We start from the raw sequence: 21,842 nt of genomic DNA on the forward strand, positions 1-21,842 counted from the left end.
TGACCACCTTGGGAGCTGAGCCCACACAAAGCAGTCACATGGCAGAGCAGCCGGGTTTCTAACAGCAGCAGTACTGCACTGTCCTCCTCAGAGATTCTTTTTGGAAAGATGTGTGTGTACCCTACTTAACAGACTAATTTTCAGGTCTTTCTTCACTGCTAGCAAACCTTTCCTAATCAATACAACATGTTAAATAAAAGACATAAATTCTACTTTTGTACTTCTGGTAGTTATTCCATTAACTTATTAGGATCTGTTAACTATTTTTCTCTTTCCCCATCAATTACTTCAACTTACTAACTACATTTCCATCTCTCTTTACTGCCTCCTCTCCTCACCTGTCTTCCATGTCAGGATTATTCGGTATTTACTTCTGGATTGTTATTGATGCAGGCTTTCTTAAACCTTTCTTCTTAACTATTACTAAACTTTTTATTGAAGTGTTACATACAGAAATATATAAATCATGAGAGTACAAAAGTGAAGACTTTCTTGGGAATTCCCTGGTGGTCCAGTGGTGAGGACTTGGTGTTTTCACTGCTGAGGCCCGGTCTGATTCCTGGTTGGGGAATGAAAATCCCACAAGCCATCAGTATGGCCAAAAAAAACCCCTCAAAATACATTCTTATCAAATGATGGCAAGAATGTTAATTACTCAGTCATGTCCAACTCTTTGCAACCCCATGGACTGTACAGCCTGCCAGGCTCCTCTGTCCATGGAATTCTCCAGGCAAGCATACTGGAGCCGGTAGCAATGACCTCCTCCAGGGGATCTTCCTGACCCAGGGACTGAACCCGAGTCTCCTGCACTGCAGGCAGATTCTTTACTGTCTGAGCCACCAGGGAAGCCATGCACCTATATAATCACTACTGCACTCTCCCCCAGACCAAGAAGCAGGACAGCACTACCTCCCACGTGTCCTCCTCACGCTCCCTGCAGTCACAATTCTTTCCAAAGCTAACCTCCATGGTGACCTTGAGACGCACAGATCGGTTGTGCCTGTTCTTAAGCTTAGTATCAGGGACTCATACAGTAGGCCATGTTTTGGGTCTGGCCTCTCTCATTCAACATCACTGATGAGCCTCAAGGCTGTCATGGCCGGAGAGAATTCTGTCACATGCACACACCACAATTCATTCTATTTTGGGTGGCTATTTGGGTTAGCTCCAGTTTGTGACTATGACAAGCTGTGCTGTCATGAACATCTTTGAACGTATCTTTAAGTGAATGTGAGATGTATTTCTGTTGGTTGTAAGCCTAGGAGAGGCTCGCTGGGCTGTAGATGCACACAATTACTCATTCAGTGCTTGCTGCTAAATCTTCTAAACTTGCTATACCACTTTACACACCCCACCAGCAGGGTCCAACACCTCAAGCACACTTGCCACTACCCGCCATTTTCACTTAGCCACGCTGGGGATGTGCAGAGGTGCCGCATCATGGCTTCAATTCACCATTTCTGGATGCTTGCCAAGGCTGAACGCCTCTCCGCATGCTCACGAGCCACAGGGATAACTTCTTTCTTCAAGTCACTGTTACAGGTTTTCTTGTCCCTTTTTCTAAAAGGGGTGTCTGACTTTTTCTCACTGACCTAAAGGGGTTTCTCTGAAATTCTAGGTATAAACAATCTGTCAGACATACACACTGCAAATACCTGTCTCACTCTGCGGCTTGCCTTTTTACTCCACCATGAACAGTTCTTAATTTAAATCATCCAACTCGATTTCCTCCTCTACAGTTTGTGGTGCTGTGTCTTGTTTAAGCAATCTTTGTTTCTCCCGAAGTCCTTGCTTTCCAGTCAAGAGCACACTTTACTAGCTGCACGCCAGTAGATCTGTATGCTGGATTTTACTGCCTGCTCCCTACCGCCACTTCTCCCAAGAGGTTTCCAAGAGGACCTCTGTGTAGAAAACCTTCCAAGGTCATCTTCAGCCAGAGAAAAAATTTACTTTATCCTCACATTTAGATAATAGTGTAGTAGCTTGTAAATTCTAGTTTTAAAGTTATCCTACTTAAACATGAGTTTGAGCAAGCTCCAGGAGATGGTGAAGGACGGGGAAGCCTGTCGTGCTGCAGTCCATGGGGTCACAGTCATACGTGACAGCGACTGAATGACAACAACTTTGATACTGAAAAAGTATTCCTTAGGTCCACAGATGCCACTGGGAAATTTGATATCAATCTGCTTCTCACTCATGACTTTCTCTTTCAAACAGATTTGACATTTTTGCTACATCTCTGTTGTTACATTTCAATCGAACCTGTCTTGGTGTGGGCTTTCTTTTATCTGTCCTGTTTAGCACTCTTTACATTGAAGATGTTTCCTCTTTCGTGATTATGAAAAACTCATGGCCGCTCCTTCTAACGTTTTCTTTCCCTTGCCCATCATTTCCTCTCTGCTCCTGAAATTCCTATTATCTGGACATGGGCAGTTCTACTCCCAGCCTCCATAGTATGCTTTTTTTTTTAATTTACGTTTGATTCATTTACAATGTAGTGCCAGCATTTTTCTATTATCTTCTACCTCCTTATCCCCTAGAATTCTTCAACCTGAGCTTTCGACTTCTACCTTCAGTCTTCAGCTACATTCCTTCTGCAACTCAACCCCGCCCTGAATTCTTTGTTCCCATGTTACTTCTCTCCTTGTTTCTGTTTCATATACCCATTTCCTCTTTTTCATGAGGATTTTCAGCATTGACTGCGTTCTCCTAAGCAGCTGGGGCTGTGAATTCTGCTCCAACTAGCACCGCCTGTCAATCTATCACTTTCCTTCTATTCTGACTCTGGTTGTCAGCTTCACACTGTGGCTCCCTGTCAGCCTTTGGCCAGGTGAGATCCACCCGTTCTCACTTACCACAGCCCTCCAAGGGGCTCCCAGAGGCAGAGGTGGAATCCAGCATCCCACACGGCTCACCTCAGTCCTGTCACTCCTCTGAGCCCAGCCACAACGAACTCCTGCTGCTCTTCAACCAGGCCCACTCGGCCCCAGGTCTCTGCAGCTGCTGTCACCTCGGCCTCACAAAACTGTCTGCTCAGGAAGCACCCACGCCCTGCTGTTTCCCTTGCCTCCTTCATGACCCTGTTCAAATGGCACCTCAGCGGGGCCTCATTATCATCCCGTTTATGCCCAAAGCCTTAGCACTTGCTCATTTATCTTCCTTGATTTTTTTCCCAGAGTACTTGTAAATCTACAAACATGTGTCTTTCTTATTTTCTGCTCCTTGAGGACAGAAATTTTGTTCCCTTTATTGCTGCATCCCCGGCACCTAGAACAGTGCCTGGCACTACTGGGGGAGCAGTAAGGTGAGCTATGCCTTAGGAATTCTGCTCTGAGCTCATTCAGGACTGGACACCCTCTACCAGGAGACTCTAACGTTAGGGGTGTCTCAGTGAGGCAGTGCTCTTTTCCAAAAGTGGTTTCCCTTCCCTGGAACCTCTTAGGTCTGAGGCTCTGGAAGGAGTAGGGAGACACAACAGGAGGAAGAGAAAAAGACCCAGTAACTGCCAACAGTCTGCCTTGGCCCATACACTTGGGCTCTTTCACTCCAAGCTGTCAGCCCTACCTCAGAGACTAGAATCCAAGTACCTTCTGTCTCCTAAGGAGGTTGTCTCAGTTTTTATGTTATTTTCTCTTAGTTCTGTGGCATTTCCAGTTCCAAGAAGGGAGTGAGAAGGCTGCTGGGCTACTGTTACCTGTTTCTTAGGCTGCTGTCACAAATCACCACAAACTTAGTAGCTTAAACAACACAAGTTTATTATCTTATGGTTTTGGAGGTCCGAAGGTCAAAATGATTGTCACCGAGCTAACTCAAGGTATGGGCAGAGCTATGTTCCCTGGTGAAGGCTCTAGGGACTTCCAGAGGCTGCCCAGCTTCCCTGGCTCACGGCCAGTCGACTCTGTCTCACATTTCATTGCTCTGACTCTGCTTCCACCTTCACATCTGACTCTTCTCTGTCTCCCTCTTCTGTTTATAAGGACCTTGTGATTATGCTGGGCCTACCCAGATAATCCAGGATCATCTCCCATCTCAAGATCCTTAATCACATCTGCAAAGTCCCTCCTGCCAGGAACCTAACACATTCATAGGTTCTGGGGATTAGGACATGGACTTTGTCAGGTGGGGGAGGAACACAATCACTATTCTGCATGACACAGCTATTCCGTCATCTTTTCAGGAATTGGGGATCAGAGTTTCTTACACTGAAGTCCATGGCTAAGCTTTAGCGGGGGGTCTATAAAACCCTTGAGATTGTTGGCAAAATGCTGCCTCTTCCTGTGTTTCTCAAGAGAGAGCTCACAGCTTTTGTAAATTTCATAGAAGAGCTATGAGCCCATTACCACAAAACACTCACTGTCCAAAATCTGACTAAGACAGCAAAGACCAACATCCTCCCAATAACTACTGGAATACAGACACGATTCCCCAATCTTACAATGTATGAAAAATCCACCACTCCTTTCTGTCCCCTTCTCAGAACATGCATTAACTCCACACCACACAAGAACGTCTCCGGAAGACAGGGGTGCCTGGAGTCCCAGTTTAGTACTAGAGTAATTCCCCCAGGAAGTGACAAGGGCAACTATCAGAAACACTCCCTGGGGTAAAGAGTGGGATGGAATGGAACTATTACCTTTAAGTAGTTAAGACCCTATGTCTGAGCCCTCTCTTCCTCCATCAAAGCCCCTGCCTATAGGTGGAAAAAATAAATGCCCTTGACAGAAACAAAGCCACATCTTGGCAGGGCAGCATCCCCAGATCCCGGCCCCTCCTCTTCCCCATCTCCTCCTCAAAAGCAGAGGCTCAGTGCCTGGTTGACAAGTCTGACAGCTTTCCCTGGGATGGCTGCCCAGCATGCTGGTTACCAAAGGCCAGGATTACAGACTTTGGATACAAAAGCAAATGTTTTCCATCTGGTTTAAATGTTTTTCTTTGGCGTCTCTCTTATACCCGTGTGCCCGGCCATAAGAGAGAACAAGTTCACTTACTTTGATTGCTGGGTCTGCCTTGGCCATGTGCCATCTTCATTTTGGGGCTCAATTACTAGCACCTGAGTGAAAGAGGAAACCATATTAGGAACGTGCAAACCATCTCACTTGCTGACATGCTCAGGACCAAAAAGGTATCTGTCCACACATCCTGGTGGAGCTGTCTGAGGGGGCACGCCTGGGCCCTCCTACCTGACCCTGGTACAGCCCGGCATCCTGCACAGTGTTGTCCAGCTTGCTCAGCTGCTCGTAGGTGTTGCTCATGTATTTGTTCCACAGCCGTGTCTCACGCTCTGCAGGGATGTTGAAGAGCTTCCTCATCTCCTTCTCGATGGTTGCTGGGGACAGGGAGACACATCGGGCTTTCTCCCGGTGCAAGGACAACAGCCGCCACAGCAAGCTGAGGCTCATCTTCCGTCCTTTTGGACGGTCATGGGATGCTCAGGATCAAAAGATCTGACTGACCTCAGCCCCTTGGTGACTCCTAAGGCCAAACATCTTGCATGGGGCGTCTTTTATACTCAAATACCCAAAGACAGCCCCTAGGCTTCTCATTATTCGATGATGTGGGTCCCCGTTTACAACACAAAAGCAACATGGTATAGTTAGAAAACTAACCTCTGGAACTAAGACAGATTTGGTTTCAAATACTAGGTCTGCCATTTTCTCACTGAGATTTCTTCACCTTTATTACCATACCATACGTTAAGTAAGCAGAGAACATGTGTAGTGCTTCTTACAATATGATTGCCAGGCTTAGCTGTCCACAAGAGAGCCCTGGAAAGCAGGCGCCCAGGTCAGGACAGGTAACCATAATCCAAGACTATCTGGGTAACAAGTCTAAAGAGGGCGCCCCACCTGCCCACTCATTAGCCACCATGCCCTGCACACTCACTAGCTTCCTGGAATGCCAGCCAGGGGACTCACCGATGGTGTCTGCCTTGCTGAAATGGCAGCTCAGCACGTTGGTGGGGTCACTGTTCTCACAAAGCTTCAGTTCCAGCAAATATACCTCCACCTTGCAGTGCTTGACAAACAGGCCATGTTCTACCACCTGCAAACGAGAGCGCAGGTGAAGGAGCGCTGGCCCCACACCAGACAGTCTGGGGAAGCAACATGGCTCATCAGTGACAAAAGGCAGAGTATATATGACAACGAGTGTGAGCTTTAAAGTCACCGGCGTGTGTCTCAGGAGTTTAAAAATCTTATTTCCACTGGCCCCAGATAGATGAGGTGCCTAAGAAGAAATATTTTCAGTGAGCCCAGACTCTTGCATATTCCCATACAGAAAAGCACTAAATTCCTTCACTTGAGATTATGTGGTTTTCCTTTACTTAACAATAATCTTTCAATGTTCAGACTACCTGCCCTTTGTTGCAAAACTTCTCCATAACCTGGCTCCCCAAGCCTCGCCTCCTCAGAGCAAGTCTCTCAGGGTCACTTGAGATACTGTCTCCTGGGGGCTTGAAGTTCTAAAAATTTCCACCAAATAAAACATAACTCTCAAAGGAAAAAAAAAATCTTATTTCCACTCATTAGGACCAACCAAGAGCATCGTGATGGAACCAGAGCTAGCAACAAGAGGGCACAACAGGAAAGTCACTGTTCATCTCTAAGTGGAGATCGTGATGATTCCCCTTGCAGGGTCTGTGGAATCAGGGCCTGGAGAACACAGTTAAATCCTTGGGCAGTATGCTCACCACACAGCAGGACTGTCGGCATTAGGGGACACCTGTGAAAGCTGGCCTGCCCCTCACCATTTGATTCCTAACCCCTCTCAGAGTCCCAGGTTTCAGGTTGGAGAAAGAACGTATTCCAGCCCTGAAGAGTGACACTTAGAAGCTTGACCTCAGCACTGCAGCCCTTCCCTGCTCTGCTAAGAAGGGAAACTGCACACCATGCAGAGTGAGAAACACACCCAGTGCCTACTCCTCCACCAGAGGAGATGTCCCCCACGATGGGACAAGCAAACAACTGTGGCAGTCAGGGTGGTGGTATTCTTGTGAGTTCTGGCCACCAGAGGGGTTGACAAGCTGGGTTTCTCTCCCAGGGCCTGCCTTCCCTTAGATATTGTTCTTTTCTCGGCTATTAACACCTGTTTTCCGAGGTACTCAACAATGTGATCAGAGATTCCTAACTACAGGCGGAAGAGCAGTATCAGAAAAGTTAAGTTAAACAAGAAGCAGCACATTACTATGTGTCCATATGCCAAGTGAACTTTCCCTCAAAGAAGCTTCCAGAATGCGATCTCACTGTACTTCTGGACATATCCCAAGCCACTGGGCAGCTGTGATGTTTGGAGGCCTCCATTCAACAGCTTAGGAACGTCTGTACCCCAGGAAAGCAAAAGCAGTCAGTGCCAGGGAGCACTCACGGACACTGACCAGCGGGTGGGACAATGCAGGTACTCACTTTTCTGACAATGGGCTGCTGGCCTTCTACGCAGCCATACCAGTTTAGTAACTTATTCCAGGCCTCTGCTGGGACCAAAACATAGTCCAATTCATCAATTAAATGTTCCTTTAAGGTCTGACTCTCAGGATCTGAAAAAGGAAAACAGCACATAGCTCACTGCTCTTCTCCCCAGAAATGCTTGTTTTACATGATTTTCATCTACTTTTCAGAAACAAGAAAAGTATTTATAGGAACAAGTACAAAACTCCAAAATTCTGTCACTGGCTATAACATAGAGCAGACCTGGATGATTATCTTTAGCTGTGATTTCTGAGCAGTTTGTGAGGAACTTGTATTTCTTCCAAAATTGGAGGGAGAAGGAAAGAAAGAAGAGAAAAACCCCAATTTACATTTTCAAAGTGCGTCCAGATCCACAATTAAAAATGTTTTATTATGAATATTTAACAATATTCTGCTGAATGAAACTGCATTGAAATCAGATATCACCTTTCTTTGAAAGATTTACTAAGCAAGCAAATGAACACGTCAATGAAGTTAAATTCATTTTTACCAAGAGTCATTTACCATTCTTAGTGTCCAAAACTCCAAGACAAAAACTCAGCTGGACACTAGCCATACAGAGAGAGAATTTCTTTAACATGTGAAGCATCCATCTTACACCCCCACATGGAGGCAACTGGGATTCAGAAAAGGACATCCATGGACTTCCTTGGTGGTACACTGCATAGGAATCTGCCTGCCAATGCAGGGGACACGGGTTCCATCCCTGGTCCTGGAAGATTCCACATGCCACCAAGCAACTAAAACCCTCGAGCCACAGTTACTGAGCCTGCGTGCTACAACTACTGAAGCCCAGGTGCCTAGAGCCTGTGCTCTGCAACAAGAGAAGCGACTGCAATGAAAAGCCGGTGCACCACAACAAAGAGTAGTCTCTGCTCACTGCAATGAGAGAAAGCCCATGTGCAGCAAAGAGGACCCAGCACAACCAAAAAAGAAAGAAAAGGACATGCATGGTTTGAAATACACTCTCTTAAGGGAAGCCCACAGGACTGGATCAAGGGAAGACTGACCACCTCCCACCCAGGGAGCGCCCCTGCTAAGCCTGTGCACATCAGCACCCACTCCTGCAACAGTGCCACTATTCTCTCCCAGACAAGCGAAGCCACACAGCCAGGGGAGCAGACAGTGCCCACAATGGTGTAACTCACCTGTACAAGGCAGGCAATGTTAAAAATAAAAGCCAAAAGCAGCACTCACAAGATGACCAGGGCTTCCTATCTGGTTCACCTTTGCCTCTGTCATTTCCAAGGAAAAAGGAAAGACACTAAATAGCCTTGGAGAACAGGAATCCCAAAGTGAGAAGGATGCATGGATAAACAAAATGCCGTGTATAAGCACAGTGGTGTATCATTTAACCTTTAAAAAGAAAGAAATTCTGACAGGCCATAATATGGATAAACCTTGAGGACCTTATGCTGAATGCAAAAAGCTGGTCAGAGACAGACAAATACTGTATGACTCCACTTATACTAGGAATCAAGAGTAATCAGAGACAAAAAGTACAATGATGGCTGCCAGGGTCTGGGAGAAAGGAGACTGGAACTACTGTCTAATGGGTATGGAGATTCAGTTGCTGCTATTTTGACATTTGTATTTATTTCTTTAGGACATGCTGGGTCTTCACTGTGGTGTGCGGGCTCTCGCTACTTCATGCGTGCTTGGTTGTGGCATGTGGGATCTAGTTCCCTGGCTAGGGATTGCACCCAGACCCCTTGCTTTGGGAACGCAGAGTCTTAGGCACTGAACCACCAGGGAAGTTGTGAGATTCAGTTTTACAAAATAAAAAAGTTCTGGAGATTGGCTTCACACCAATGTAAATATACTTTATACTACTCAACACTTAAAAGTATTTAGATAGTACAACTTTCCTGATGGTCTGGTGATTGAGACTCTGCACTTACACTGCAGGGAGCACAGATTCAACTCCTGGTCAAGGAACTAAGTCCCCATATGTCACAAGGCAAGGCCAAAATAACAGTAATAATAAAATAAATTTAGATGGTAAGTTTTATGTGTATTTCACCATAATTTAAAAGGGAAAAAAAAAGTGGCTCCTCACTGATGAGCCAACTGTTTTCCACAGCAGCTCTGGCACAATTATTCACACTGACAGATCATACGTTTTCTATTCAGCAACAGAAGGATGATCCAGGAGGAGTACTTGATACGAAAGCTTCACACCTCAACTCCAAGGTCTTCTCTGATTCGCAAATTAAAACTCACGAACGTTCTTCACCAATCTTACCTGGAGACATATACCTTCTTCATTTCTAACACTAAAACTATGCAGGTCTGGCTACCCATGCTGTGCCCAACAGCAGCCACAGACCTTTAAAGGTGGGAAAGGAGCCAAGAGCTTTTAGTATCATTAACCCCAAGTACATCAGTTCTACAGGGCTTTCTCCTCTGAGGCTCAGTGACGATTTTCTCAAACATGTCATTCTTATGACACTCAAGGCAAACACAGGAACTTAACTGGAATTCTCAATACAGTTCATCATTTTTACTTAAAATTGCATCAGTCAAAGGGCATCATAGTAAAAAGCACACAGGGGTTTTGCAATAAGGACTGAGCCTTTGCAAATTTCTTCAACAGAGCAAATAAAGGGGAAAAAATGAGAGCACAACTTGGTCTTGGCATAAGGGTTCCCTCATATATACAGGAGGGGCAGAAGTGGAAAATCAGAGAGGAAATGAGCAGACTGCATTCGTGAGGATATGCCCTACCCACTCCTTCCCACTCCTTCAAGAGCCCCTTCTATAGAGGCAACTCCCATGACCGTGGGCGGCAGGCAGCCAGACTGGGACTGGCAGGTGACTGAGAGTCCAAGAGCTAAGAGGGCGGCCCTCATTGGCTAGAGATAGGCCATTCCTGCTCTGTCAATGTTCCAGGGTCTGAACGGAATGTACTTCTCGCCTCCCAAGCACACAACAAATGTTTCCAGCCTAATCCAGTGACATCGAATTGAAAGACAACAGAAGAAATGCTTGCCCTCAGCTGAAGGTCATAGCAAATGACTTGAGGGTCCCTCCAGCTCTAGGATTCTCAACACCAATACTATTAAGAGCCTTAAGTGGGATGGGAGGTGGGATGGAGGTTCAAAGGGGAGGGGACATATGTATACTTATGGCTGATTCATGCTGATGTATGGCAGAAACCGATACAATATTATAAAGCAGTATCTTTCAATTAACAAAAATTTTTTCTAAGCCTTAAGAATTCTCCTTCTCAAATAAAGATGGAAATGAACAAAGTGCAAATACAATACAATGATCCTTTGGGGCAACTTCATGGTATACTTCCACCTACAACAGGAAGAAAAGCCTGTAACATTACTATGTCATTCATATCTCCCAAAAAATAAGGTATACACTGAAGCACTGCTCGTTTTTTTAAAACACCCAGGATGGTGTTAGGTATCTGAATCAAGCCTCATGCACCGTCTGCCTTCCTGCTGCCTTGACTGTGGGCCCAGGCAACAGATCATCTGTCATGCTTGCACGGGAGTCTAAAAGCAAGGCAGAAAAAAGGCCGAGGAAAGGCCAACTGCCGTTTCTATGCATCCAAAGGCGCAAGCCAAGCTCGGCCATGTCACACTTCACTTTTTCAGTCACTTCTTCCATGACGAGCTGGTCTGTGTTCCTAACTCTACTAACTTCCACCTCCCCTCACACTACTTCTCTGACAAACATGGCCACCACAGCAATGCCTGATGAATGTTGTCAGGTCTACAATTTGTCCCACTGCAAAGGTAACAGAAAATTCTGGTTCCTAAATTTCAGATTCCAGATGCAGTTTCAAAATAATATCCTGTTTCTTTCCATTCAATATAGTAATCTCAAATCTCTAGCAGAACTTGAAAAAAAGAAATGATAAAGAGGGACAGGCAGACATTCCTCCAGACATTCCTCACTAGGACATTTCTGCTTTTACTAAAAGGAGTTAATTCAGGAAAAAAGCAGCTTCACTTCTCTGTGAGGGCCTGCAAACACTTCTGCTATAGACCCAAGTCAAGGCCCCTTGTTTCTATCCTCTCACAGTAAGAAAGTCAGGTTCATGATACCTGTGGCAAACAGGTATAAACACAACCTCAGGCCACCATGACCTCAGTTTACCCCAGTGGACATTTCAGTTAGAAAAGCAACAGGGTACTGTACCTGAAAAGAGTCCGGAGTTATCTATCGGGCCAGGATACAGATTATGTTCACCCACATTGTACATATCCCAGCTGTCGAAGCCCACGTACTTCTTCCACTGCTTGAACCACCGGCTGTCAATAAGATACCTAGAGACAGACAAAAAGGGACTGTACCTGAAAACCTGAGGTTGTACATTTCTGCAGCTGCTCCCTACATTTTTTAGGGTCCTTCCACTTGGGGAACAAGCAATCCCTACTAAAAAAACACACTCTCAAGAGCAGGAGCAGGCCAGGCCCTCTTGGGCCTGGAACAGAAAGCCTGGCCCAGGGGATGCACTGACTAAGTGAAACGGCTGTTAAAAGAATAAGTAAAAGGAAGGAAATGGCTAGCTTCAAAAATGCTTGTTTAAAGAAATTCTTTCTATGGGGAAAACCTTATTTGCTAATGACCATGTCATTACTTTCATAATGATCTTTACAGAGGTCCTTGTCCAGGCAGGCAGTTTGGATACACTGCTTTGCTTCATGTGAAGAGCATTAAACCAATTTTCTTTCTAAAAATAAGGTAACAACATAACACACTTCAGTTTTCCTTTGAGGACCAAACGTGTGTGTGTGTGTATATATATATATAATGTATATATACAGACACGTGCACATATATACATACAGACTTATATAGATATATACACACCTATATACATACAATGTCATGGTGTGTTTATCTTATCAAAAAGCATTATGTTGACCTGGTTATATTTTAAAAGTATCATCGTGCTGTTTTATTAATACAATTAAGACAGAAGGAGGGGGAAACCTCTATAGGGGAACAAAGCATAACAATTACATTGGTGAGTCCTTCAAATTTTATAACCAACACACTTCAGAGACCAGCCAGCTTCCCTGAGGCCACAAGGATCCATAAATATATCCACATCTCTAAAATGCTCTCTTCTCTCTGAACACTTTTACTGTGTGATTTTAGTCTATCTGAAACCTCCTCTGCTTCTGCTGACTATTCTTCACGTGTCACCACGATTCGGGATATCAAGTACTTCTGCCTCCTCTGCCTATCACAGCTTGGCCAGCTCAAGGACACTGTAACGACTGAATTCCTAGTTTCTCTTCCCTGTTCAATTTCTCTGTCACTGTAATACAGCCATTATCACCACCACCATCGTTTCTTAAAAAAGGGTTGCTCAACCACATTCAGTGCAACGCCAAGCCCCAGTTTCTGTTTCCACACAATAATACCACCCAGGAATCTCTTCACTAGCGGAAGTACTGTCCCTGGTACTAAATAATTTATTAAGAAAAACTTACTCAGACTTGCTCGACTAGGCTCTAGGCTAACCCGCCTCTTTCACTCCCGAAACGCTGCTGCCATTATTTTTAACATTTGCTACCAAAATAACCTGGGACTCTCAGACAATTGTTCAGCTACTGACCTTGACGTCTGTCCAGCAGCTTACAAGTTACAGAGTATCTACTTATCTACACCTCAAGCACCTGAGGGCGAGGGCACCAAATATCGTTATCTTGATCTTAAAAATAAGAAGCCAGGGTCTGTGAGGTGTGAACGCCTTCGCCCAAAATCACAAAGTGAATTCTCAAAGGTAAAGGACTCTCCTCAACCGCAAGGTCCCCGGGAGTACTCCCCTTCTTTCCATCTCGTAGCCCCAGCCTCCGCTGGATACGCCCCCTGGGGCTCCAAGAAGACCGGACGACCCTCAGCTCCACCCACGCTTTCATCCAGTGCTCTCTTCCCTAAGGGGCGGGAGTCCAGCCACTCTCAGAGTCACCAACATCTGCCCTGCCCAGCCTCTAGCCAAGCCGGGCAAGAGGGGCCGGGCCTGAACACCCGAGCGCCGGCCCCTGGCCCAGTGGGGCAGAAAGGCGGGCCCGGCGCTCACCACTGCGCCCCTCGCTGGAGAGTGGTCCTCATCAAGGCCCCGAGCTCGGATTTCTGGGTCTCCGCATCCGGTCGCTCACGGTACCCTCCGCCTTCCGCCATCTCGTCCGCGGCCCCAGCCCAGCCGGCCCGGACATCCGCCTCGCGCACAGCGTGCTGTGGACCGCGCCCACGCGCGCACGCACGCACTCACGTGCGCGCACGCAAGCCTCTCCTCTTGCGGCGGCCGGGGGCGCCGGCCCGCCCCTTGCTTTCCCCCACCCCTAACGGCGCACCACCACAACCCCCACCCGCCCCGGACTCCTCCGCGCGTGCGCAGTGGAGCCGGGAGCGGGGCCGGAAGAGGAGGCGGGCGTCGGGAAAGAGCTGCAGTGTTCTCAGCCAGGCAGGCGTCGCGGAGCCGGCGCCGTCCGGCACACCTTTCTGAGTCCAGCCCGGCGATCTCGAGGAGTCACACCACAGGCTCCACGACCCTTCGGGTACCTCTTCTGGCCTGCGGGGTTATCCTGGTCTTAAATCAACGCAGCGCCAGGTGCGAGGAGTCCTGAAACTAGATTTTCTTGTTTTCACTCCAGCCATTCCGCTTTCAGCGGAGACCTCAGGCGAGCCCTTATCTGCCCAAACGTGAACTCCTGATCCCTGTCCGGCAGGCCCTGCGGGAATATTCTCAATCATCTCTGTCTGAACCCCAGAATCACTTGGCCCAGGCCGAATTCCACAAGCCCTCCAATGAGCTACCTACTTTATCGGGCAGGCAAGCAGCCACAGGGGGGCGATAGCAACGGGGGTGGGAGGAGCGGTCAAGGTATATTCTCCACATCAGGTACCCAGGCTGCTGCTTTGTTGTTGCAACAAAGTACAATAGCCTGAACACGTTATGGCTCCCACTCGACCGTGCCTACAAGAAACACAGCCCTCCTTCTGGAGGGCTAGACTATATGTGTCTAGCACCTCCTGCCCTCAGAAAAATTAGACAAATATGACTCAGTACCTGCCTTTATCCAGTAATCCCTTTTTTTTTTTTTTTTAGTTCTGCCAGTTTATTGCTACCAACCCATCACCCTCCACCCTCATGCACACATGCTCAGTCATGTAACCCCATGGACTGCAGCCCGTCAAGCTCCTCTGTCCATGGACTTTTCCAGGCAAGAATACTGCAGTGGGTTGCCATTTCCTTCTCCAGATCCCCATTTTTTTATGCACCAGGGGCCTATTTCGTGGAAGAACTGTTTTCTTGAGGTGGGAGGCGGAGTGTTGGGTGGCCTTGGGGAAGATTGAAGCGCATTACATTTCTTGTGCCCTTTATTGTTTTTACACCAGCTCCACCTCAGACAGTCAGACATTAGATCGCAGAGGATGAAGACCCCTGCTTTACCCAATCTAATAGAGAAGAGGAGCTATTCCACAAATAAGCACCAAGTCAAGTAGTGTGTGATAAGCACCATTAAAGGGTATAAATCAAAGACTGAGACCCCAAGCTGTGAAACGGAGCCTTTCACTTGAGTACCTTTTGAGTGTGATCTTGAAAGCATAGAAATGATGGTGCATGTTAAAGGGGAGGAGACTAAAGGGGTTAAAGGAAATTTCTGGAACAAGCAGGGAAACTCATAGAGTGAAGATTAGGCCAGTTGAGCTGGACACAGACTACTGAAAGGGCCTGAGATCTCTGGCTAGAAGGGAGGCTGGTCCCATATATCCTACATACAGATATTGCAGGAGGTTTGAGAACAGAGAGAAATAGCTGAGGGTACTTTGCACAGAGGTACAGCCCACAGTAGGTCTGGTACAGCCCAGACCTACTAAGAACCCTTTGGAAAGACGTCTGTGAGGAAAGAGAAAAAACAGGTGCAGAAGAAAGAACTGGCCTGGTGAAGTTGAGGTAGGTCATTTGAACAGAATTACTACTTTTTTTAGGTTGAGTTTTGGCTAATTGAAATTAATATATTAAGCACTATCTGCTAACAGAGGCCCCTTGGCAGCTGGGTAGATAGTGGGGCAAGGTAATTTGGAATTAAAACTGCCTTGAGGGACTTCCTTTGTGGTCCCGTGGTTAAGACTTTGAACTCCCAATGTAGGGGGACCGGGTTCAATCCCTAATCAGGGAACTACATGCCACATGCCACAACTCAGACCCATAGCAGCCAAATAAATAAATAATAATTTTTAAAAAATGCCTTGAATAACTACATAGCAGTTAATCCCATGTGCATAAGAGTTACCATCAAATGATGATAATTCTACATCTCGATCTTGACACCCCCAAGTGCCTGTCTGTGGAAATTCTTTTAAATTGTTAAAGTTGTTATCAAACTAGAACCACTGCTTTTAGTCCTATTTATGGAAAATGAAAGCTGGGTTAATGGGCATGACTGAACCTACATTACAGTGTCTGCTTCCCTCTTCCTTTTTTAGCAGTTCCTCCTATACCATTTATGGCATGGGTCAGATTCTTAAGGAAGTAGGACAAGTCAGCACCACTAGAAAGGGGGACAAAACCTAATTATAAAAATGAAAACTTTGGAAAATCTTTTTTGAGCCTGGATCTCTTCAATGCTATTCAGTAGCTGTAAAAAAAAAAAAAAAAAAGTACACTAATTATGAGTAGTTCCTAAAAATTTATGTTCAAATAACCAAGTGTTGTAAGTTAAAATGCAGGGAATAAAGTGACATTTCATAAGCAGAAGATCACCATTATTTCTAAAGTTTTCAAACTTTCATAGTGCGTTTGATTATTACACATTAAAAACAGAACTAGAAACCATGAACATTGGCGTGCATGTTCCTGCTATTGTGGGAGTGACCCACGGATTTGGGAGGGAAGGAGTTGAGTAATTCAACTCAGGACACACCCTGGCCCCAGGACTGGATTCTCTGTTGGGCCGTTTCCCCTAGGGGAGGGGTATAGGCCTGGTAGGCCCCTCTGTTGGCCCGGTAACCAAACCTCAGAACTGAACAACTCACCCATTGCCATGGGACCTTGGAGCACAACAACAGGAAGGAAAGCAGGAAAGGGAACTAGAGGGAACAGGCCTGACTGACTGGTCACATACCCGCGGTCTTGGATGGGGATGATCTAATTGAGGGTTTGTAATGTCTGGGTGTGTAAACTTTAAGCTTTATTTGGTTTCAAATCATAAAGTCCTTTCCTTGGCTGGTGCTATGGCTTACTCTAAACCTCCTCCCCAGTCACCCTTGGTCTACACCTGCCTAGCAGTCACAGAGCACGTGTGGCTGTATTCACAAATATTGAGCACCTTTGGATTAGAGGTGGCATCAGGAGAGAAATATTTTTTGTTTCCTCCTTGCCTGTGCTTTTTTTTTTTTTTTTTTTTGCCTGCTTTTTTAGCTTGCCTGGGGACAGTGAAAAAGAGAAAGGCTCTAGAGATACATTTTAGAAGAATTAAATGTCTTATCAGTGACACTATCACCTCTGTGGTATAAGGGGTAGATTTACTGGGGGAGGGTGATGTTTCCAGGGTGGCTCAGTGGTAAAGGATATGCCTGCCAGTACAGGAGATGTGGGAGACATGGGTTCCATCCCTGGGTTGAGAGGATCCCCTGGAAGAGGAAATGGTAACCCTCTCCAGTATTCTTGCCTGGAAAATTCCAAGGGCAGAGGAGCTTGGTGGGCTGCAGTCCATAGGGGTCACAAATCGCTGGACCCAACTGAGCAACTGAACACATACACCGAGGAAGGTAACAGAGAGAAAAAACTGAAGGAATCTCACAGAGGATGTGGGGTCATTTTTTCCCATGTTGGAGACTCATGCTGTTGCAGATTCCATTCTGGTTATGCCCCTGTCAATAGGCAGCCCTGATTGGGCAAGGAAGGTGTTGCACCCTGGGCCTGGGTGTGGCAGTGCCTTCTCTTCCTGCTTGAATTCTGTTACCATCAATATCTGAACCTTAAAAAAGTATTTAGGTATTAATTGTGTGTGTTTGCCCTTTGCACAGAGCAAATTCTCAGTAGGCATTTCTTGGGTGAATGAATGAAAGAATTATCCAAATAGTAGTCATTTTTTCCTTTGAGTAATAGTCTATTATGTACTAACAGCCCCTACCCTCCAGGGGTTCACAGCTATTGTGGCTGGGGAAGATGTTTTCACATGTAATTATAGTGCATTGTGTGATAAAAGTGCCGGGGGGAAAAAGTGCTAGGGGAACATGAAGGGTGATGCTGTAGACACTTGCCTAGGAAGAAAATAATGTAATATAAGCAACTGGTGTAGGAAACAAAGGTATGCTTAACATCCCTCCTGGCCTCTGAGGATGCATAGTGAGTCTGCCAAGAAATCCTCAGGGGCCAGGGCTTCTTTATTTTTCATTTTTTGGACAGACCAAAGAAAAGATATTATTCTTTTCTCTAAACAATTTAAGTCCATTTCTCATCTGGTCACCTTTTGTTTATTAGATGCCAGTTGAACCATATGTTAAGACTAAGAAGTAGAGAATATTTGCTGGATGATATGAGCCATTGGGCATTTAATGAGGGAAATTTCTGTGGAAATAAAATAACTACAAACCTTAAAAAAAAATTAAAAAAAATTTTTTTTAGAGAGCTTAGGAATAGGCTGTTTTATTTTATTTATTTTTTGAACCACGCCTTGGGGCATGTGGGATCTTAATTCTCTGATCAGTGATGGATCGAACCTACACCGCCTACATTGGAACAACAGAGTCTTAACCACTGGAGACCGCTAGGGAAGTCCCAGACCAGGGCTTCTTTAGATTCATACACAGGTACCCAGGCACAGTCACAAGCTGGGGACAGAGGCCGGGGCAACAGATACGCAGGACTGTAGGACGCCATCCAAGGTGGGCTGAATGTGTGCCTGGATACTGCCTGACCGTAGGCAGTTGGATTAAGTGCGCCTGTTCTTGGGTCTCCTGTCTTGGCCTTGCTGGCCACGGCTACCCTAGACCTGGCAGGGGTGCTGGGAATAGGATTTCTGTCTGCAGGATGAATGACGGCAAGGCTGCTGGACCTCTGCCCAGTACATCACTGTCATGTCCTGTCAGTTTCAATGCTTCTGGATGCAACTTACAGAATGCCCACCACCAAGTGACCCACCTGGTGATTTTGTTTTTGCTTTTTCACGTGACAGGTCTGGAGTTGAGCTCTTGGGTAGGTCAAAGCTGAAGGATGTCCGATCTCAAGTCGGCTTCCCTGTTACCCTCAGGGCCAGGGCCCATGAGCCCTCACGCCTTGGGCAAGAACCTCTCTCATCTGAGCTCCCACTTCCCAGTCCAGCAGTTCCCGATGCCCAGTAACTTGCTGAGCAGCGCCAGCTGGGTTTTATTTTAGTGCCAGCACAGGTGTGTCACACCTCTATGAAAGCACGCTCTTCCAGCCTATTTGGTGACCATAGTAACAAAAACCTGCCAAATTTGGAGTACTGGACCTGGATCCCTGTTCAGTCTTTATAAATCCATGCCATGGATGGATTTATTTCTCCTGGGGAAATTGTTAGCCGGTATTTTTCACTCAGTATTACCCCAAAGTTAAAACTTATGAGAGGGACTTCCCTGGTGGTCCAGTGGTTAAGACTCTGTGCTTCCAATTCAGGGGACACAGGGTGGATCCCTAATCTGGGAACTAAGATCCTGCATGCTGCAGGGTATGCCTCCCCCCCCCGCAAAAAAAATAAAATACGAGAAAAGATTGATCAGGCCAGGAATGCCTCTCTGAAAATAAACTTGTTTTAAGTGTTGTCCGTTAAACTGCATGGAGACCGAAGAAGGAAGTCATCTGATAAAGGGCTAATTGTGCAAGAAGGGCCTGACCAAATGGGTTGTATCAGATTTTGTTTTTTCAGCTTTGCTGGGGTATAGTTGACAAATCTGTAAACTATTTACTATTTAAACTATTTACTGTGTACGTAATGGTGCAATATACACATACGTGATTTATCAGATTTAATGTTTAAAAAAAGTTTAAACTAGCCTTTCTGGAAGAGCTTCTGAAATGGAGGCTTCTGAACCTGTTGCATAACAGCAGGGCCCAGCCCTTCTCGGAAGACCTGTGGACTCAGTTCTGCTGCCCGCTCCCAGATCAGGCAGTGTCCCAGAGGCAGTACTACCTCAGGCAGACTTGCTGGGATTCCTTCACTTTTACTTGTTAATTCGAGCTGCTGATTCATAATGGGGTGGAGTGGGTGCAGGTCCCAGCCAGTAGCAGTAGGGTGGTGTGTGTTTTCGGGGAAGAGGTCTAGTTTATGCGAAGAAAGATGAACCCTTAGTGGAGCTTTAAACTGAGTCTTCCTGAAAAAGAGAGAGTGGGAAAAGACAGTTAAAGGAGGCGGGCAACTTCCAAGTCTGAGGAGGAGTAGTCACCAGCCAGGCTGCGTCAGCTACATGGGGGGATCTCAGAAGTTCCTTTCTCTTAGAGCTCAAGGCATAAACTGAAGAAGAAAAAAAAGTAGGTGATGAGGGGTGAGTCACTGGGCACCCAGACTCTCACCCTCTGAGGTGAGACAAGTCACTCACAGATGTCATCAAGTCTTGGTTCTAAGAGGGGCACAGATAGGGTGGGGTCTAAATGGGCAATGGAACTTGGCCTTTGGTCACCTCAGAGGGGACTCAAAATCTGAGGTGGAGGGGATTTCCCTAGCAGTTTAGTGGTGAAGACTCCGTGCTTCCAATGCCAGGAACACAGGTTTCATCCCAGGTTGGGCAACTAAGATCCCACACGCTATGTGGAGCAGCCAAAAAGTAAAAAAAAAAAGCTGAGGTGGAGAGGCCTTGAAGCCAGAGGGAGGTGGTAGGCCTGTTGATGATGGAGGAAGAGGGAGCCAGAACAGTTACTGCCCTTAATGAACTAAGGGCAGACAGAGGGGGAGAACAGCAGCAAAGCTTTCTGCTTAGGGTTGGAAGAGAAGTTCTTCAGAGTTGATTCCAACACAGCAGGGACTTGAGTCACTGATGTGACCATGAACACTGGGACCCCAGAATCTCTGGACCACATTATGGAGTGATAACGAAGTATCTGGGTGCTTGTCTGTCCAAACAGAAGCTTCATTGCAATGCTCACTTCGGGAGCAGATATACTCCAATTGCAGTGATAAGAGATTAGCATGACCTCTGTGCAAGGATGACATACAAATTCGAGAAGCGGTCCGTATTAAAAAAAAAAAAAATTGAAAAAAATATAGAAGCAGCTTCACTGTGTATACCCCTGCAGAGTCCCTTGTGCAGTGATAGGAAGTGGCTCCAGATCTGTCTGTCTCAAGAGATTACTGACAGCAGGGACCACAGCTGAGCCACACCTGGGAAATGGCAGCTGGCCTCCAAGATATGCCCGGCCCTGAGCCTGGCTTTGAAATTGCAACTGCTGGGCAGGGTCAGAGCAACCAACTGTGTACTCTGTTGACTACCTGAGTGGCAGCAACCAGTAAGCACAGCTTCAGAGCAGACAGAAGCGCTGGGTAGACCTATGCAAAGATCTAGCAGTGTTCTGGGGAAAGTTATGTCACATGAGCTACCAACTGTGTAAAGTAGACTTATATGGTCCTAACACCTGGAGAAGCTATTACCAAAAACAGGACTGGCTGCCTGATGGGCATAGAAGTACCTACTTCTTTTATGCCTGCACTAGATCTCAGTTGTGGCACATGGGATCCTTAGTTGCAGCACCTGGATTCTAGTTCCCTGACCAGAGACTGTACACTGGCCCCCAAGTTGGGAGCTTGGAGTCTTAGCCACTGAAACACTAGGGAAGTCTCTGGCATCCAGAAGAAGAGTTTTACTGGGAGGTGACCTTACCTGGGAGGTCAATGGGCAAGGACTCAGGAGGCAAGACTCAAATCCGTGTCCCTAATCCAAAATCACTGCAAATGATGACTGCAGCCATGAAATTAAAAGACGCTTACTCCTTGAAGAAAAGTTATGACCAACCTAGACAGCATATTAAAAAGCAGAGACCTTACCTTGTCAACAAAGGTCTGTCTAGTCAAAGCTATGGTTTTTCCAGTAGTCATGTATGGATATGAGAGTTGGACTATAAAGAAAGCTGAGCGCAGAATTGATGCTTTTAAACTGTGGTGTTGGAGAACTCTTGAGAGTCCCTTGGACTGCAAGGAGATCCAACCAGTCCATCCTAAAGGAAATCAGTCCTGAATATTCACTGGAAGGACTGATGCTGAAGCTGAAACTCCAATACTTTGGCCACCTGATGCAAAGAACTGACTCATTGGAAAAGACCCTGATGCTGGGAAAGATTGAAGGTGGGAAGAGCAGGGGATGACAGAGGATGAGATGGCTGGATGGCATGACCAACTCGATGGACATGAGTTTGAGTAAACTCTGGCAGTTGGTGATGGACAGGGAGGC

General features: G+C 46.3%; 1 protein-coding gene and 1 non-coding gene across 6 annotated transcripts in view; one reads left to right on the forward strand and one right to left on the reverse strand.

The window, feature by feature from the left end:
* USP4 (ubiquitin specific peptidase 4) overlaps positions 1 to 13,844 on the reverse strand; it is a 39,956-nt gene extending 26,112 nt beyond the window's left edge. For 3 of the 5 annotated variants that reach the window (XR_003507916.1, XM_027523917.1, XM_027523916.1), the window contains exons 1-6: positions 13,516 to 13,681; positions 11,622 to 11,749; positions 7,401 to 7,531; positions 5,916 to 6,042; positions 5,181 to 5,326; positions 4,989 to 5,050 (exon numbers count right to left, since the gene is read on the reverse strand). Coding sequence is in view for 4 of the 5 variants with exons in the window: in XM_027523917.1 (XP_027379718.1) it covers positions 4,989 to 5,050; positions 5,181 to 5,326; positions 5,916 to 6,042; positions 7,401 to 7,531; positions 11,622 to 11,749; positions 13,516 to 13,616 (695 nt within the window). In the remaining variant the exon portion in view is untranslated. Of the gene's footprint in view, positions 1 to 4,988; positions 5,051 to 5,180; positions 5,327 to 5,915; positions 6,043 to 7,400; positions 7,532 to 11,621; positions 11,750 to 13,515 lie in introns of all 5 variants that reach the window. The other 2 variants (XM_027523914.1, XM_027523915.1) reach the window with 2 other exon arrangements.
* Positions 13,845 to 20,536: 6,692 nt separating this feature from the next.
* LOC113881087 lies at positions 20,537 to 20,639 on the forward strand. Its single transcript, XR_003507940.1, has one exon. It is a non-coding gene; the product is annotated as a U6 spliceosomal RNA (small nuclear RNA).
* Positions 20,640 to 21,842: the final 1,203 nt, after the last annotated feature.

Source organism: Bos indicus x Bos taurus, chromosome 22 (assembly GCF_003369695.1).
Source record: "Bos indicus x Bos taurus breed Angus x Brahman F1 hybrid chromosome 22, Bos_hybrid_MaternalHap_v2.0, whole genome shotgun sequence".
Classification (NCBI taxonomy): Eukaryota; Metazoa; Chordata; class Mammalia; order Artiodactyla; family Bovidae; genus Bos; species Bos indicus x Bos taurus.